This window comes from Dermochelys coriacea, chromosome 25 (genome assembly GCF_009764565.3).
Source record: "Dermochelys coriacea isolate rDerCor1 chromosome 25, rDerCor1.pri.v4, whole genome shotgun sequence".
NCBI classification, from domain to species: Eukaryota; Metazoa; Chordata; order Testudines; family Dermochelyidae; genus Dermochelys; species Dermochelys coriacea.
This window is the reverse complement of record NC_050092.1, coordinates 14,508,058-14,522,554: the sequence shown is the minus strand read 5'-3', so window position 1 is coordinate 14,522,554 and position 14,497 is coordinate 14,508,058. Positions and strand designations below refer to the sequence as shown.

Genomic DNA, 14,497 nt, shown 5'->3' with positions numbered 1-14,497 from the left:
GAATTGAAATAACCTTTTGCATTAGCTACATAGTGTTTCAATGAGTGCTGCCTTTATCCCAGTTTTTCAAGGATGAGCTGAAGTTAATAGGCAATACAGGTCAGAGTGAATGCAGAACCTTGACAGATGTTACCTGTTGAGATTGGTTGCTTTTGTGGGGAATTCATATTCAATGCTGTTTAGTTTATTGTAATGAAAACTATTTGTGTGTCCTATTCATCAACACGTGAACAAATCCATTACACTTGTAATGAATCTGTTCTTGCTTTGCCCTTGTTCTTTTCCTGCAAGTAAACCATTTATCTCCTTTCAAATGCACCTGGAATAGGACTGGTGAATACAGTGGGCAGAAGCATTGTTATGGATTCTGTGGCATAAGGACAATGGGGGGGGGGAAATTACCTGTTCAATGTACTACCTTCTAGTATATAACACTGGGAGCAGGGAAGGGCAGAACGAAAGCACAAGACTCAGGGCTTGTCTACGCTTAACACTTCAGCGGCACAGTTGCACCGCTGTAGCGCTTCAGTGTAGACACTACCTACACCATAGAAATCCACCTTCTCCGTGATGCAGGAGCTAGAATTCTTGCACCGATGTAGCACTGTCTACATGGGAATTTAGGTCGGCTTAACAAGACCCCTTGGGAGTGTGGATTTTTCACACCTCCTGGTGGATGTAGTTAAAGTGACCTCATTTTTTAGTGTAAGCCAGGCCTGAGTAACTTGTTTCCTTGTCTTTCTGGTCCAAGTTTCTGCAACTCTGATACACCATCTGGAGCTGTTGGGTTGTTCAAACTTGTCACATGAATGAGAGCCAGAAGCACTATTCAAATTGTGGCAAAAGTTTTGGTGTTAGATTCTGTGTTGTCCTTGTTTCTCACTGATACCTCAGTCATGACTACTCACAGAAACATGGACTTGCTCCTTCCCTACAGAAAGAGTCGGTAAATTACAGCAACTTTGCAGTCTTTCATCATAAGGTTGCTTGCTTTATCTTCAGTCATGAGAACTTGAGGAATGAGAAAGTATCTCATTTAACAGCAGCACTTCTGGGAGGTGGAAGAAGTTTCTTTAATGGTCAGAGGAGGAGATGGTGGGGTTGAGATGGACAGTTTCTATTTTCAGCTCTGCCATTTTCTTCCTCATTGACTTCGGGGAAAGTCATTTAATCTCTGTGCATTCAATTTACCCAACTGTAAAGTGGGCATATTAATATCTATGCCACAGGGATGTTGTGAGGGTTAGTTAACAAAGTGCTTAGAGATCCCCTGATGAAAAGTGCTGATGCCGTGCAAACTAAGTAGGGGTAGGAATATCCCTAGTAACTGTTGTAGAGCGTTCTGTGCTGACCATTGAAACCTCCCTCATCTATAAATCTGACCTCTTATTCCAGTAACAAAAGAAAAACTCTCCCACAATGCAACCATTCATCACTGATTTGTCAAACAGGTATTTTCTGCCTAGGTGCTTTGTATGGTCGTCCTTGTAGTATATGAACACCTGAGATTGCTTACGGATGTGGGCCCCCTACGTGGTTTCCGTGTAAGTCTGTGTAAGGCTTAATTAATGTCTGTACAGCACTTGAGATCTGTGAATGAAGGGTGTCATAGCAGGGTAAGTATTAATAAATAGGGTTGCCTGCAGCCAGAGGGAGTCCATTTGGCATGGAACAATGGTAGCCACAATGCAGGGTCTTGAAAGTGCAGGATATTAGTAGGGGAAATAAGAAGTGGCTCAGGACTATGAGATGAACACAGATAACAGCCTTCCCCATCATTCCAGGAAACAAAATTATGGCCCTGCTCGTATTTAGTTTTTTATAAAATGACCTGACTTCATTTGCCCATGGAAGTTTCCAGTGGGTCTCATGGCCTTTGGGATAGGTTGGTGGTTCTGATTGTCAGACTGTGGGCCACTTTGTTAGAAGGGATAGTCTTGCAGACCCCCTTCCTGTTCCCTGCACCACAGACTGCACTGCCCAGTTCTCAAAATGTTTCATTCTGTGAAGCATCAAGAAAGGCTCTGCATGCCAGTTTGACAACCACTGAGCTAATTGAATGGCAGTATCTATTTAACAGGAGTGATCAGCAAAGATGCTTGCAACAATCTTCTCTCCATCGTGGCATTTTCACTGTCACAAAATCCATTACAGATTTGCTAAGAATTTAAGCCTGATGCTGCATTCAGCATAGAATATTGGCCTAGCCATATTCAACACTTTAAAGTTTTTTGTAAAATTAATCCATTTATTTATCCATAATTTTACTTCATATAAACAAATTGTTAAATATAAACAAGCATCACCACAGTTCCTGCGTAAACGGGTTTCTTCCATTTGTGGCAGGAATGACAACGACGCAAGCCTCATCCCGGCAGCCAGCTGTCAGTCCCCTCTCACTGAATGCAGACTCCAGACGACCACAGTCCCAACAGATGTCTCCTACGCTCTCACCTCTGTCGCCAATTACTCAGGTAGGAGGCTGCTTGGAGATCTGGAGAAGGACTACATTTTATAAGAATAATGAACCTTGTTCCACTTTGTAAAGTTTTAGATCATAGCTGTCTGTTTCTGACTTCATTCACATAGGGAAATATTAGCTGTAAGGTTGATAAACCTGTAGTTGCATCATTAATTTCATAATTTTCTTCTTTAGGTATGTTTGTAAAGTTAGTGTCATCATGTTCCTTTTTATAAATAAATGCTTTGGGGCGTTTTTGTTTTTTAAAATCAAAGCCAGCAGCCAGATCTGAGCAATTCTACCAAGATAAATTCATGTATGCTGTCGGACAGTGGAGAAGACAGTTTAAGGAAACAGATTTCACTTTGTCTTCCAAGGCCTTGGAAGCACTAAGGAAAACATCTTTCTTTAAAGATACCATCACAAGATTCTCTTGTGTTTCATGCTTCCATGTGAATCGTGAGAAACTCCTTTGGCTCTTAGGATTTTTGACCCTTTGATGCACCTGTAGGCTGCCTCTGCCATACCTGGCATGCTCTAGTTTGGTCCTTGAGGGGCTCAGAACAGGGACTTAGTAGATGGGTTTTCCTTGACTGACTGAATTGTCAGCTCTCAAATCAAACATTAAGCTAGGTTTGCAAACACACTTTTTATTTATTTACAACAAATAAAATATCAAATTAGACCCTTTAAGCCACATCCTTGAAGGTTAAAATGTAAGTTGTTGTTTTTTTAAATGCAAGATCTCGGATAACTTTCCAGATTGCTTATGTGATATATAACACTTAGATGTATATGAATATTCACTTGGTATGAAATTTTAGGAGTCTCGGAGTTGAACCAGAGCTCTGCGTAGTACATTTTCCTGTTTTCTCTTTAAGGCTGTGGCTATGGATGCATTGTCTTTGGAACAGCAGCTTCCACCATATCAGTTTTTTACCCAGGCTAGTTCCCAGCAACAGCAACAGACCCAAGTGGCAAGTAGTCTGCCTCAGAATGCCCCTTTAATGCAGACTTCTGGCTTACAGCGAGGAGCACAGCTTCCCCCCCTCTCAGTCACGGTACCATCAACCATCCCACAGTCACCTCCAGGCAGCCAGACCCAACCTTCCATGGGCATAGACATCAACTCGGTAAGTTTGGGCAATGCCTGAAGATAAGTGGAAACAAATAGCTTTCTTCCAGAGAACATGACCTGGTAGAATTCAACAGCAGTGTTGGCCTGCATTGTCAGAGTTCTAACTAGATAGCCCTTGTAGCAGTTCCGCATCCAGGCACTGTATACACTGGATTCAATCAGTTTGGTTCAACCATATTATAAAAATGTTTTAAACATAATATGGCTAACCTATATGAACCAGGCCAAACTGTTTAAACTACTGAATATGATTTTAGAACACTTGGTAAAATGGGAATGGCTCCATAACTCTGGTTAACCCTGTCTAAATTCAGGCCCACTTGAAATAGTTTAAATAGATTTTTTTTAAAGATCAGTTTAACAAACTCAAGTTTGAAGCAGTGGAGATGTGTCTTCAGAGAGACAGTTTCAGGGCCAGAAAAAAAATAAATAGGTGGGTAATAAAGACCCTTATTCTTTGGGTGGATGATGTATAAAATTTATAAACTGGCAAGTCAAAGATCAAGGTGATATGTCAGTAAGGTTTTTTTAATAAAGGAAAAATATTCTCCAATGATTGGGGAAAAAATTGTCATTTTAAATGACACATCTACAAGTTGAGTGCCCTATGCCTTTAGAAGGGAAGATGTAGATAAGCATCTGTGTTAGCATTGCAGTTTACAAGGTGTTGGAAAGCAGCAATGACGTGACTATCAGCTAGGTATGAAGAGACTGAATTAAAAAGTACCATTTTATAAACATCTCTATCTGTAAAGTGAGAAGCATCTTTTTAAATTTGGCTAGTTTTAAGCTCTGAAAGACGAGACATTTCTATGCAATTGGAAAGACCAGAATTTCATAAAACTGAAAAATATTTATCCATATTAACTATGTTCAGGTGTCTGCCAAAATGGAGTTTGATCAGACTTGTTTAATTTTCAGACAGCAGCATTTGCGTTTTAGTGCTAGTGTACTGCTACTTTCCCAGTTACCATATGTACTTATTTTTTGCCCCAGGCGAATCTGGTATCCACAAGTTGAGTGCTACACAGCCAGGATGAGAAATTTAGCTGAAGTTTAATAAAGTTGTGCTAACCAGCATTTTCCACCAAAGATGCAGAAAACCACAGATACTGTTTTTTAAAGCACAGCAGTTTGTTCAAGAGGAATTTTTTTGGCTAACATTATTTCTTGGAGAGTTTGTTATAGTTGCTTTCAAGTCGCTCTAAAGAACTGAGTAGACACAGCCATATGTATGGTGGTTGAAGGGCAGACTTAAACCAAGAAAGCGCAATTTTCTATTGTAAATTGTCCAGTCTCTTCCTACAAACTGGAATCCAGAATTCAGAAGGTGGTTCAATATAATAGGCCAGCCCTGAGATGATGTCCCATTGCTAGAAAGAGGTACCCGGCACATTCTCTGCTGGTTCTGCTCCAAAGACCAGTGAATTGCTGTCTCTGATTTCATTGAAAAATCTTCTCTTCCTGGCAGTGGGATAGTACTAGCAGCTTTTCAGATAACAAGAGGAGCCATTTCATTATGGAGGGCTAAGACATGATTGTGGGTTTCAATCTGGGGATCAGGTTTAAACCAGGTTGTGCTGGTGTGGCTTCTGTGCCAGGATTGTGAGGGAGTAGGAGAAGATAAAGGTGAAACAGAAATCAGTAGTTTGAAGAGATATTGGTTTTGACATGCCAGCTACTCAAAACGTCTGAATGTTTTCTTTCTAATGTTTATGCAATAACTAATGCAGATATTCTGATTTTCCTTCTCTGCTTTTCACATTGCTTTCCTCATCCTAAACTTTTCTAAGCCCTTAAAATTCAGAATGTTCAGTTTCTCTTTAGAATTTGAAATTGTATACAAGTACACTACATTTTAAACATGGGTAAAAAAAGTATTCTAAGCTACAGTGCAGCTTCACTGAAGGGTTTTCTGTTAATCCTCATAGCCCCTCTGAAGGCCAGTATGCAATACCTCAATATAATACCTGAATTCTATGGATCTTAAAAAACAAACGGAAACCCAAATCCTTTGTCAAGAAGGTGTACTAACCTTGAGTTATTCTTTATGCATTTTAAACAGTGTCAGATAGTGTTAATACACCACTCCTCACTTTATAAAATTGTCTGATTAAATTACTCCTTGGTCAGCGATATTGGGTTCTTCCTCATAATAATCTTGGCTCTCAAAGACAGCATTATAGAAAGAGCGCTGTTTATTATTTCAACAGCTGCTCTGTATCTGTTTTGCGTTTGAGTGATTCTCTGACCTTAATCCAGGGTACTGTATGTGACAGTGAAAAGGTAATTCTGTGAACATCTTATCTCACTAAGGCTAAAAACTATATGGGCATAGCTAGCATTAGCCTACAGACAGTGTATGTATCAGATGGTGTCTAGTTCATACAGTTGGAAAGTACGTAGTTATGAAAAGCATTTGTCTTTGCAATTATACATTTTAACCTAATTAATATACCTAGACTAATTCCTAAGAGTAGGAAGAACAGTACTCGTATCACTTTTCTAAGGGCCATAAGCATCAAATTCAGAAGGGGAGAAGGTGGCAGTTGAGTTTGAAGGTATCAATGCCCATATTGTCAAATTATTCCCAGATTGGGAGGCCTCTTTCCACATGTCTATTTTATGTGTCGGTTTTTTAAAGAAATGAAAACAAAACATTAAACCAGAAATACTTGAATAACAGCACTGCCCTGTTTTTAGGTGTGCATAGTTAGACACCAGACCATGCCATGTTGGTATCTTGACCTTTTTCATGATGATTGGGGCATTATTCGCAGTCATAACATAATTGCTGATTTCCGGGAGTTCTTGAAGATGATCTCACCTGGCTTCCCCAGCTCTATACCAATAAGTATATAATTTTTCAACCTTCCATCAATCCCATGGTCTTTAATTCTGTGTTGTTCTGTAGGCTTCACTCCAGCAGTACCGCAGTAATGCTGGATCCCCAGCCAACCAGTCTCCCACCTCTCCTGTCTCCAATCAAGGCTTCTCTCCTGGCAGCTCCCCTCAAGTAAGGGACTCTGTGCTTCCACAGGCCTTGCTTCTTGTGTTTGTTTTTTAGTTGAGTCTTTCCATTACTGACCCATGGTTGTCTCACTGTAACTTTGTGCTTCATGCATCACTGATGTCTCATCATGTTTGCAGCTTCATTCAGATACAGAGTTTTCCAAAAGTTGGTGAATTCAAACTTTAATAGAAGCTACTGTCAATTACTCCTTCGTGAGAGCTCCGCAGAAAATGCATCCAGAAAGATCCCTTTCAAAAAAGGGAATGATGCTTCATAGGAAGCATTGTGAGTCTATAGCAATGATTGTTGGAGTGGCTGGAAGGGCACAAGGATGCGAAAGGAAGTGAGTGGATGGGGAGGTCTGTCCAGGTGATTTGTGCACCTCTGAATACAGCTCACATCCTCAGGAGCAATTAAGGGAGGAAACAATGGACACTTCTAAAGAAACCTCTGTAGAAAGTGGACTCTTGAAAAGGCAGTAACTCCATTTCACGGCTTGAAAGAAACAGGTTAGAAAAACATTAAATATGAGTTTTGCAGGGTGGCTATCTTCCCTGTCAGTGTAATTATTAATTTTTATGTGCAAGAGTCCCACAAATCATTGTGCCCGTATTTGAACAGAGCAACAGGAATTTAATCTGCCAGCTGCAGGGCAACTAAAGAAATAGTGAACTAGTTTTAGGGAGAACTGCTAATCAGGCAGTGCTGAGATAGTTTAGAATCTCCTCCTAGTGCTGCTGAAATAGGTCAAAGTTGTTGCCCTTTCTTACATCCCAAAAATGATGATGGGATGCAGAAGGGAGTGCTCGTTGGACACCATGAGAGAGTCTGAAATTGTATTTTCTGTTTTCTGGTACTTTAACTTTTAAAGGATATTTATAAAGAGAAGCATAATTAAAATAAATAAAATTATTCCTCAAAGTTGGAGTTTCATCTATCCTGGCCATTAGCCATAGACTTAAGTCAGTGATTTCAGTCAGAACTTAGTGAACTCAGTAATAGATTTGAGGGTTAGGGCTGTCAGTGTGACTTCACTTCACTGCCACTGTAACTGATTCTTCTGCCTGCCTCTTCTAGCTCTGCTTTGTCTTTGTATGGCTCAGAGTAGGCAAGAAAACGTACGCCTTTTTCTCAAAGCTGCCATTAGGTTAATGCTGCTACCAGACACTGTTACTGATTCTCACCCTGAAAGGAAGTGCACCCTATTGATTGTCCATTGACTGGTCAGTAACTCCTCCTTGCCTGTGTCCTCAGAACAGTTACCTTATTGTCATGGGGCAGTCTAAAGTGGTGGAATGCCATGGAGAGCAGTTTTTCCTATTGGTCTTCCCTCCGTATCTAAACCAAGTCACTATGATGTGCCTAACTTTCATTAGTTAGCCTAACAGACATGTGGTTCCTCCTCTAGCAGGTATATGGAAGGAGGTGGAGTTTAATTACATTGCCTATTTTACTATTTGGCCTCTTAAAAACATTTCATTTCATATTTGGTATGTTGACAAAGGGATACGTCAGACCAATTTACAAGGAACAATTAGTTTCCAAACTAGCAGAACTTGGTTTGAAGTACTATACTTCTAAATAGGATGCTGAGATATGGGTTGCCATCTAACAAAAGCCAAATGGGAAAGATTGGAAAATAGTTCTCGATACCTTGTTAAATTAGAAAACCTATTCTCCTTCCCACATCTGTAAGTCAACGGGTGGGTTGACATAACTAGCTATGTATTTTTAAGGATGGAGAGAAGTGATAGAAAAGGGTATAACTAGGAGAAAAAGGATAAGAAAAGGAAGATGTAGGCTGAATGGTTGGGGTGGTGGGGAGAACTTGTTAATGGTGAGGTCTGTTAGACTCCAGCATAAATAGTCTCTCAAGAGAAGAGGTGGAACCCTCATCGGTTGAGATGTTTTAAAAATAGGCTGGTCAAGAAACTGGAAGATGTAGTGTAGGGGAACAATCTTGCTCTATATGAGGATGTAGGGGTGGGCTAGATGTGGCTTTGTGGGCCTCTACCATCTCTAACTTCTGTTTTTTCTGATTAATTTTAGGTAAATCCCACATTTTATTAATAGTAGAACCAACTCTCTGTATGTAAACTTTTAGAATATAACTTGTTTAATCACATCTAGTTCATGCAACAGGAATTATTCCTCAACTTCCCCATCCCCAAATCTATTTGCTAGTCTCTTGAGTTCCAAATTCTCATTTCTAATCTGTGAGGGACTTTACATTAAAACATCAGTTGAAAAGCTCTGCTTGTGGTTCTCAGCTTGTTTGCATGGCTCTTCATTAACACTGGCTTTGTTTATTACTTCTTGATTTTTTCCCCTGACATCGTCTCAGTTAGATATAAAGTTGCTTTTTTAGTAGAACAGCTAAATACTTGGAAAATATGCTATGTATTATCAGACAATGATTTAAGCGAGGTTTTTTTTCAGTCACCACATCATTAACCAAGGAAGATGTACTGTTGACAAAACAGACCTTGTATAGTATTTCTGTAGGAGATGGGTTAACAAGATCTATATCAGACCAGTTGATAAATTTATTTTTGGACCCTGAAGTGCTGAAGTCATGAACTTTCTGATTGGTTTCCTTATGGAGTTTTACCACTAATAAAATTATTAAATAGTGCATTTAGGAGTCTCAAGAAAAAATTAATGTAGCTTGAGTTTCTGTGATTTGTTCAGAGCGCCTTGTGAGGAACAGGGGCTAACACATAAGAATTTTGTCCAGTTCATTGCTTTTCATGTTCTACTTCAGGCTTCTTTTAGGACAGGAGTCATGATAACCATACTACGGCAGGGATTTTTTCTTTTTCCTCTTTCCTTCTTTTTCTCTTTCTTGCTTTTTGCTGTATCTTTGAAAAGCTTGTGTAAAAATGGCAGAAGTTAAAGGAGAAGGGTCTTGTTTAGGCTCTGTTTGGGGCTGCTGCATGTCAGCTGCATTTCCAATGACAATTCCAGATTGGCTTTAGTTGTTCATATTGAGGATATGAGGAGGCACTATTGCGGTTAGGGTTTGTACTGGGGGCAGGGCAGTCATGTCTTATAAATGAATGAGTCAATAAGATACTGGCAAAGAAGCTCCTTATTTAACATACAGGATACAATTCTGGCAAAAATATCTTGTTACAGTACTTAGAAGGAAAAAGTGCTTTTATTTTTCACTTTGATGCAATTAATTATAATTTAAAAATTCATGAAAAAGGGTTTTGAATCATCCCTTTCAAATGTAAAACAATAAGAGTGGGAATATTCTGTGTCAAAAACCTTCTTTTTGCTGTAAAATCCTATTTCTCTTGAATCAGTGTTAAGTAAAAAGAAAAAGGAGTACTTGTGGCACCTTAGACAAATTTATTTGAGCATAAGCTTTCGTGAGCTACAGCTCACTTCATCGAATGCATCCGATGAAGTGAGCTGTAGCTCACGAAAGTTTATGCTCAAGTAAATTTGTTCGTCTCTAAGGTGCCACAAGTACTTTTTTCTTTTTGCGAATACAGACTAACACGGCTGCTACTCTGAAACCTGTTAAGGAAAAGATTCCTCATTTCATGTAGTAGCCAAGCCCTTTGAGAGTGACAGGAGACTGTGATCTTTCCTGTCGGACAAGATTTGCTGAGCATCAGGATATTTTTTTACTTTACACATCAGAGTTTGGAATATAGAACCTTTGGGCATATATACAGTGCAGTTGGCAGTGAGCCCTGCAGCCTGGGTAGACAGACTCCTGCTAGCGCAGGAAAAATAGCAGTGTGGAGGTTACGGCTTGGGCCTTCAAATCCACCCGACCTTTTAGGCTTGAGAGCCCAAGCCACAACATCCAAACTGCTGTTTTTAGTTCGCTAGCCTGAGCCCTGCTAGTGCTGGTCTTTCTACCTGGGCTGGGAGGCTTTCTTCTAGATGATGTTTAGACGTAAGCCTGGAGCAACGTTTTAAGGGTGGGGTGCAAGTACCCACCATGTTCAGCATTATGCTGGATTCATACAGAATGCTCACTACTCAGGAGTTCAAAAGTTTTCTATTATCTGAGTGCACTCAAACTATGCCCTCTGCCCTCTCACACACAATGGAATGCGGGTTGACAGTATTAAGACCAGATCTGGTGCAAATAGGATCTGTTTAGCAAATGGATTGAATATGTGCACCACGCTGGATCCCTGCTGGGCTTTCTTCAAGGCTTTTAGTTATCAGGCTATGAATCCACTGATGCCACAGTATCTCAAGAGTCTCCCTATAGCATAATGACACTGGAAGATTCTGCCTCAAGCTAGAAAGTTCCTTTCTTTTCCTTTGAAAAGACATTGTTGTCATGTTTACTTCATGATGGCTCCTTTTTACAAAGGACTGTTGGAAGGCTTGCTGAAAAAAACAATCATCCCTTCTCCTCTTTCATGCTGATTGAAATATTTCATATATATATACATACATGCATGCACAAAAACATGCACAAATTATTGGTGCCATTAGTAAGTGTTTCATCTGAGATTTTACTATTTATCTTAACTGTTTCTGCTAAATTGATTTTATGTTCACTGTTGTGGACTTCATCTTGTGCTTTTGAGTATTTTGAAACTTTGCTATGTTAATGTCCTTAGTTGTATTAGTTGGTGTAATTGTATAATTGCTAATTAGGTTTTTTCTTAAAATTTCTGATGTAATTCAACTTTCTGTGGGAAAAATGATTTGTCTCTTAGCCTTGTGGTTGAATTTCATGAAATTAAAACTGCTGGAAGATACTATGCAAGACATTTAAAAAACAAAAACAAATACATCTCTAAACATAAGACAAACTTTTCAAGCAAGTTCTATATAAGTACACTAGTTGTGTTGGAGACAGTAGTTTTCAACTAGAATCTGCAAAGTTAGATAGAATTTAAAGAAGGAATTATATCTGTGATTTCTATTATAGCTAGTAGCCTTTTGAGTAAATAGAAGTTGAAAGTTGGATGGTGTGTAAAAATAAAATAACACAACAACTCAAAACTGTTGGTCACCTTCGGAATGACTGATAAATGGACATTTCAGTAAAAGAAAAGAAGGAAATTAACATGGTTGTAGAATTCCTTCTGCAAATTTACCTTCTCTTGGTACTGCTGAAAGCACATTTCATACCCAGGCATTTTAATAAATAACTTCTCTGATCTGCTCTTGATGCAAGACTTGATACTGTAAATTGAGATTCACTGTGGCACCTTATTGTTTTAGTTAAACTGCTCAGTTTGTAAATACTAGGTGAGGGAGATGGGTAAACAGCCATCATAGGCATATTGATGACCGAAGTACTTACTGAATTATCCTAGAATCATAGGACTGAAAGGGACCTTGAGAGGTCATCCAGTACAGTCCCCTGCACTCATGGTAGGATTAAGTATTATCTAGACCAGGGGTGGGCAAACTTTTTGGCTCAAGGGCCACATCGGCGTTGCGAAACTATATGGAGGGCCAGGTAGGGAAGGCTGTGCCTCCCCAAAAAGCCTGGCCCCTGCCCCCATCCACCCCCTCCCACTTCCTGCCCTATGACTGCCCCCCTTAGAATCTCAGACCATCCAACCCCCCCTGCTCCTTGTCCCCTGACCGCCCCCTCCTGGGACCCCCTGCCCCTAACTGCCCCCTGGGACACCACTCCCTATCCAATCCCCCCTGTCCCCTGACTGCCCCCCGGGACCCTCTGCCCCTTATCCAACCCCTCCTCCCCTGCCGCCCCCTTACTATGCTACTCAGAGCAGCAGGAGCTCACGGCCCTGCTGCCCGGCCGGAGCCAGCCCTGCCACCACGGGCCATAGTTTGCCCACCTCTGATCTAGACCGTTCCGGACAAGTTTGTCCAACCTGCTCTTAAAAATCTCCAATGATGGAGATTCCACCACCTCCCTAGGCAATTTATTCCAGTGCTTAACCACCCTGACAGTTAGGAAGCTTTTCCTAATGTCCAGCCTAAAACTCCTTTGCTGCAATTTAAGCCCACTGCTTCTTGTCCTATCTTCAGAGTTTTATCAAGAACAATTTACCTCCCTTCTCCTCGTAAAAACCGTCTACGTACTTGAAAACTGTTAGGTTATCCATTGGTTGCAATGTGCACTTTGCTGCCTTAGCTGTATTTTGTGGTTTTTATTCTTTTCATGGAAAAATGTTTGTCTTTGTGCAAAAATAGCAGTGTTTTTTTTTTGTTACAGTATATTTGCAAAACTTCTGTTATAAAGCAGAAGTTTATGTAGGTCCCCTATGGGAGGAAGCTTATGGTTTCCTAGAACCTATATTTCTTGTGCTTTAATGAAAAGAGTTATACAGGAGGACTCTGGTGTTTGAAGAGAAAATCCAATATTTATATTTTGTTCTTTTAGTTTTCCTTAATTAATGGTATTTCTGACCAAATTTGATACCATGCAGTTGGACGAGTTCAGTCACTCACACACCTTGGGTACGCCTAACTGTTTGTGTGACTTTCACAACATAAGGACTCTGTTTTGTTTTCAGCATTCTTCCATTCTGGGGAGTGTATTTGGTGACTCCTATTATGATCAGCAGATGACAGCTAGGCAGGCTAATGCCCTATCCCATCAGGTGAGCAAATTCATCTCAGATTTTGACTATATTTTGGCCATTCTGAGATTAAAATAAATACATAGAATTCAATTTATGGCTATTCTAAAGATCACATTTCTGTCCATATCTTCTGTTTTAGTTTGTAATTGCACGGGTATTTCATTTTATTTGCTGTTTCCCTTAAGCATAAAAACAGATGGCTTTTAAAGGGACTCTGCCAAGACTATTAGATGAAAGAAAACCAAAAAAACCTTCCTTGACAGTGATCCCATTTGGAAGATCTCACTTTGTGGGTGGCAACAAATACATACATCTATAATTTTTAACCAAGATGTGTGGGATCCCAAAATTTAACAAGCAGACCTCCATGCTTTTGTCAGACCAGCCCCCTACTAGAGTCCCTACTTTAGCTGTTAAATGTGCCAGTGTAGTTGAGAAAGTGAAATGGCTTCAGAATGGAATTGCACTTGGGGCAGGCAGATAGTTGGCTCCAATATCATCAATCATATCGCTTTAAGCTTTTTTTAACTGTTTTTTCATTTTTTTAAAAGTATTTTATTTATTTCAAGGGCTTGACTGCCTCAAACTATATTGTAGGCAGCAATTTGATTTGGCACAAGAGCTGAATTTGGCTGTAAACTATTCTGCAAAGCTAGGTGAAAATAGACCATATTCTACAAAACCTAAAGATGAATTTGTTTGCCTGCCCTTCTGAAATGTTATCTCCCTAACTAGAGGTTTGTAAATTGCTTCACTGTATTTCCTGATGGATAGAAGTAACTATTCCTTTGTGCCTTGGTCTTCAGCTTGAACAGTTTAATATGATAGAAAACGCCATTAGTTCCAACAGCCTGTACAGCCCCTGCTCCACCCTTAACTACTCCCAGGCAGCCATGATGGGACTTACTGGGAGCCATGGCAATTTGCAGGACTCGCAACAGCTGAACTACTCCAGCCATGGAAACATCCCCAACATCATCCTCACAGGTAAGGCACTTGCTGATCTAACCGAACAGGGACGAGTAAAACTTTCCTTCATTGTACTGGGGCCATTTTCACTGTGTGCTGTTATTGGTGAGTGGAACTAAAAGGGAGTGTTACAGCCTGTGAAAGCTGTGTTCTAGACTATACAGATGCTTGTGGATTTTGTGCTGGTGAAAGGTGCCAGGCAGACATCCTTCATTTAGTCACAACATAGATCATACTTGCAGTGACAAAGCTATCTACTTCACCCCTGACCTCACACCATGACAGATGGTCCTAGAAGAAGAATTCAGCCTTCATGGCCCATTTTATCTTCAGCTTCTCTGCTGAGACTTGGCAACAAGAGAGACCCTAGT

General features: G+C 40.1%; 1 protein-coding gene across 5 annotated transcripts in view; it reads left to right on the top strand.

The window, feature by feature from the left end:
- The window catches only part of CRTC1 (CREB regulated transcription coactivator 1), a 72,919-nt gene that overhangs the window by 53,806 nt on the left and 4,616 nt on the right, over positions 1-14,497 (top strand). For 2 of the 5 annotated variants that reach the window (XR_006277019.1, XM_038383900.2), the window contains exons 9-13: positions 2,347-2,474; positions 3,343-3,594; positions 6,514-6,615; positions 13,089-13,175; positions 13,964-14,144. Coding sequence is in view for 3 of the 5 variants with exons in the window: in XM_038383900.2 (XP_038239828.1) it covers positions 2,347-2,474; positions 3,343-3,594; positions 6,514-6,615; positions 13,089-13,175; positions 13,964-14,144 (750 nt within the window). In the remaining 2 variants the exon portion in view is untranslated. The remainder of the gene's footprint in view (positions 1-2,346; positions 2,475-3,342; positions 3,595-6,513; positions 6,616-13,088; positions 13,176-13,963; positions 14,145-14,497) is intronic. The other 3 variants (XR_006277020.1, XM_043502685.1, XM_038383901.2) reach the window with 2 other exon arrangements.